The 1,471-nt window shown below is 40.4% G+C and overlaps 1 protein-coding gene across 2 annotated transcripts in view; it reads left to right on the top strand.

Annotated features, from left to right (window-relative positions):
- Window positions 1–1,471, top strand: part of Sec24AB (Protein transport protein Sec24AB) — an 11,772-nt gene that overhangs the window by 5,864 nt on the left and 4,437 nt on the right. For both annotated transcript variants that reach the window (XM_018022188.2, XM_026812412.1), the window contains exons 10-12: window positions 153–310; window positions 614–839; window positions 908–1,237. In XM_018022188.2, coding sequence (XP_017877677.1) covers window positions 153–310; window positions 614–839; window positions 908–1,237 — 714 coding nt within the window. The remainder of the gene's footprint in view (window positions 1–152; window positions 311–613; window positions 840–907; window positions 1,238–1,471) is intronic.

Genomic DNA, 1,471 nt, shown 5'->3' with positions numbered 1-1,471 from the left:
ATTCCTGTGTTAGACTATTTATCAGATTTTCTATGCATTTATGATAATAATATTAAAAATGATAAAAGGAACTCTTATTGAAAATACAATTTTTAAACTGGTACCAAAAATTCGCAGTCTGCTAATTATAATAAAAAAAACTCTTTGCGCAGATGTTTTTCTTCCTTGCCCGGACAATCTGATCGTTAATTTGAAGGAACGGGAGGAATTGGTAAGGGATTTACTAGCTCAGTTGCCGACGAAGTTCCAAGGGACCCACGATACGAATAGCGCGTTGGGCGCGGCATTACAGGCCGCGTACAAACTCATGGTACGTACAAATAGCTCATTGGATTCCGGACTCTCTTTACACAGATACATACAAGATGTAACACATTCCCTTTCTTTATCTCTTTTCCATTCGTCGCTGCTAATACAGTCGAACTTGTTACCAAAAACTTGTTTCTTATTTTGCAATATCTACTACGTGATTCTTATATAGTTTCTCATAAAAAAACAAATCTGGAAGCAGAATTGCTCAATCGTCAGTTACCGAAAAATACCGGTTTCCCTTGAGTCACATACATTCTTTCAAATGTAAAGAGATATTTGAAATGTAAGATACAATTTTCAGTCGCCAACCGGTGGACGTGTGACTGTGTTTCAAACTTGTCTGCCGAACATCGGCCCAGGGATTTTGCAAGCGCGCGAAGATCCGAACAACAGGTCCAGCAAAGACGTGGCGCATTTAAATCCAGCCACAGATTTCTACAAAAGATTAGCGCTCGACTGCAGCGGGCAACAAATCGCCGTCGATCTATTCCTTTTGAATTGCCAATACTGCGACCTAGCTACTCTTTGTACGTACAATTAAAATAGCTTAATTAATTAAATACAATGGGGATCGAATGGAGATTTCGTTTTACAGCCGGCATGTGTAAATTCTCCGGAGGCTGCATATACCACTTGCCTCTGTTCCGGAGTTCGATACCGCAACACGCGGACGCTCTCGGCAGAATGTTGCGACGGTATTTAGCCAGGAAGATCGGTTTCGAAGCGGTGATGAGAATCAGGTGCACGCGCGGTTTAAGCATTCACACGTTCCACGGGAACTTCTTCGTGAGGTCGACCGATCTGCTCACTTTGCCTAATGTGAACCCGGACGCTGGGTTCGGAATGCAGATCTCCATAGACGAGAATCTCTCCGATTGCCAGAGCGTCTGTTTCCAAGCAGCTCTACTTTACACATCCAGTAAAGGTGAATAAATCCTATTTAAAAAAGGAATAAAAACTGAATGAAAGAAGCATCAGAAAATAGAGGCTTTGCCTTTTAAGGATGTATTGGTTATACAGTCAATCCCAAAAGTTTATGTACCTTAGAAAAACGCATTTCCTATAATTAAAAAGAAATCAGATGTCGGAAGAATAATGCTAATAATAAATAGCTACGTGCTAAAAAGTATAGAAGGAAATATCTAATTAAGTATCGACG

This window comes from Ceratina calcarata, unplaced genomic scaffold (assembly GCF_001652005.2).
Source record: "Ceratina calcarata isolate Rehan_Ccalc_2016 unplaced genomic scaffold, ASM165200v1 scaffold279.2, whole genome shotgun sequence".
NCBI lineage: Eukaryota > Metazoa > Arthropoda > Insecta > Hymenoptera > Apidae > Ceratina > Ceratina calcarata.
The sequence above is the reverse complement of the archived record's forward strand: the minus strand, read 5'-3'. Positions and strand labels throughout refer to the sequence as shown.